General features: G+C 44.6%; 1 protein-coding gene across 1 annotated transcript in view; it reads right to left on the bottom strand.

Moving 5' to 3' along the window:
* Positions 1-1,932, bottom strand: part of LOC126494247 (E3 ubiquitin-protein ligase TRIM31-like) — a 15,364-nt gene that overhangs the window by 11,283 nt on the left and 2,149 nt on the right. Inside the window, exon 3 of the mRNA XM_050131504.1 lies at positions 930-1,160. Within this exon, the coding sequence (XP_049987461.1) occupies positions 930-1,160 (231 nt within the window). The remainder of the gene's footprint in view (positions 1-929; positions 1,161-1,932) is intronic.

Here is a 1,932-nt window from a genome sequence, read left to right as displayed (position 1 = left end):
GTGTGTGTGTGTGTGTGTGTGTGTGTCTAGGCTGACCTTGAACTCTAGTGGTCCAGGGAAGCCTCTTACTCTGGAGTGCTAGAATTTACAAAAGTGAGAAACCATGCCCAGCTGTTTGAGATAGTGTCTTGATCTTTGATCCTGTTAGCCTTGGACTAGCAACAATCCTCTTGCCTCAGTGTCCTGAGTTATGAGAGAAGCTTTGGTTAGATCAGTGGTTCTCAACCGTCCTAATGCTGCAGACCTTTAAGACAGCTCCTCATGTTGTGGTGACCTCCAACCACAAAATTATTTCCGTTGCTACATCATAACTGTAAATTTGCTGCTCTTATGAATTGGAATGAAAGTATCTCATATTTTCCGGTAGTCTTCGGTGGCCCCTGTGAAAGGGTTGGTGGATCCCCCAGAGGAATTGAGACTCACAGGTTGAGAGCTGTTGGGTTAGGTGAAACAGGGTGGCAGTTGGTGGATTACTTCAGGAAGGCAATAAAAAGTAATAAAGAAACCACACCTCATACATGAGGGTTATTAGGAGAAAGAGCGTGGTGAGCACTGGGCCTTGGGGTGGAACAGCATTAGAGAGGAATGGTACATTATGTCAGAGACAATACAAATGGACCCTTTTGGGGAGCAAAAGACATCGCTTTAAAACCTGACAGGAGCCTCTGGCAAATCCCCAGAGAAAGAAGAGTATCTGACTTTTATGTTATTTCAGGGAGTGATAGGAATTTCGCAAAAATTTCATTTCAGGGGACAAAGCACGTGGAGGAGTCAGATACTAGGAATTGTTGGGCCATGGTATAATACATTTTTTAAGTATCTTTCAGAGAAAGAGAGAGAGAGATAGAGAGGGGGAGAGAGAGAGAGAGAGAGAGAGAGAGAGAGAGAGAGAGAGAGAGAGAGAGAGAGATTGCTGCCAATGGACTGACCTCCAGTAGTTTCATGGATGACGCTTGTAGCCTAATTTTCAGGGACCTTGTGAGGTTTCTGAGGGTGGTCAGCTGTCCGTCTGTGTCAGTGACATACTCTTCTATCTGCTTAACTCCCTCCTGCTCCAGCAAGCTCAGCCTGGATAGGAGGAATCTCTCTTCCTTTTCCAGTCTCTGGTGCACACGTTTAAATTCCTTAAGGATCTTTAGTCTCTCTAGATGTACCTGGGCCTGGAGATAAGGGAAGGGATGCAGAGATGAGGAAAAAATGAGAGAGGATCCTCCAAGCTTCCTTTAAGCCCATCATTCACTTGTTAAATCAATCAACCATCAACCAATTAATCAATTAACTAGTTGCAGGCAAAGTCTCCCTATATAGTTCTGGATAGTCAGGAATTCATTTAGAGCAACAGGTTAGTCTTGTATTCATAGAGATCAACCTGTCTCTGCCTCCTAAGTGCTGGAATCAAGGGCATGCACCATCTGACATCATTCACTTTTTAGGAGTATGTAAGGATTATTCTGAGACCAATTTAGAACAGCTTGCTGAAGGTTACCTCTGGGAAAAGGGAGGGGCAAGGAGATCAAAGCACTTCCTGTGTTCAAGGATTTAGAGTCAATGATTTTTTTTTAACTTAGAGGACATCAGCCAGATGCACAACTAAGAAATCTTAGCACTGGGAGTGCAGACAGGAGATTTAGGAAGCCAAGGCCAGCCTCCATTCAAGGCCAGCCTGGACTACTTGGGCCACTCTCTCAACACACAAACAACATCACCATAGAAAACCCAGGACAAGGCTGTAGTTCAGTTGACAGGGTGCTTGCTAAGCATGTGTGTGCTCCTGGATTCCATTCTCAGCACTGCATAGTCTGGGAATGCTGTTATAGCCCTGTAATTCCAGTACTGGGGGAAAGACAAAAGGTCAGATGATGAAGGCTATCCTTTTTCTGTATAACAATTTCTAGCTTGTGGTACATAAGATACTGTGTCTAGGAGCTGGAG

This window comes from Alexandromys fortis, unplaced genomic scaffold, assembly GCF_014885135.2.
Source record: "Alexandromys fortis isolate MF-2015 unplaced genomic scaffold, M_Fortis_MF-2015_v1.1 scaffold_372, whole genome shotgun sequence".
Lineage (NCBI taxonomy): Eukaryota > Metazoa > Chordata > Mammalia > Rodentia > Cricetidae > Alexandromys > Alexandromys fortis.
Note: the sequence above shows the minus strand (reverse complement) of the source record. Positions and strands in the feature narration are given on the sequence as shown.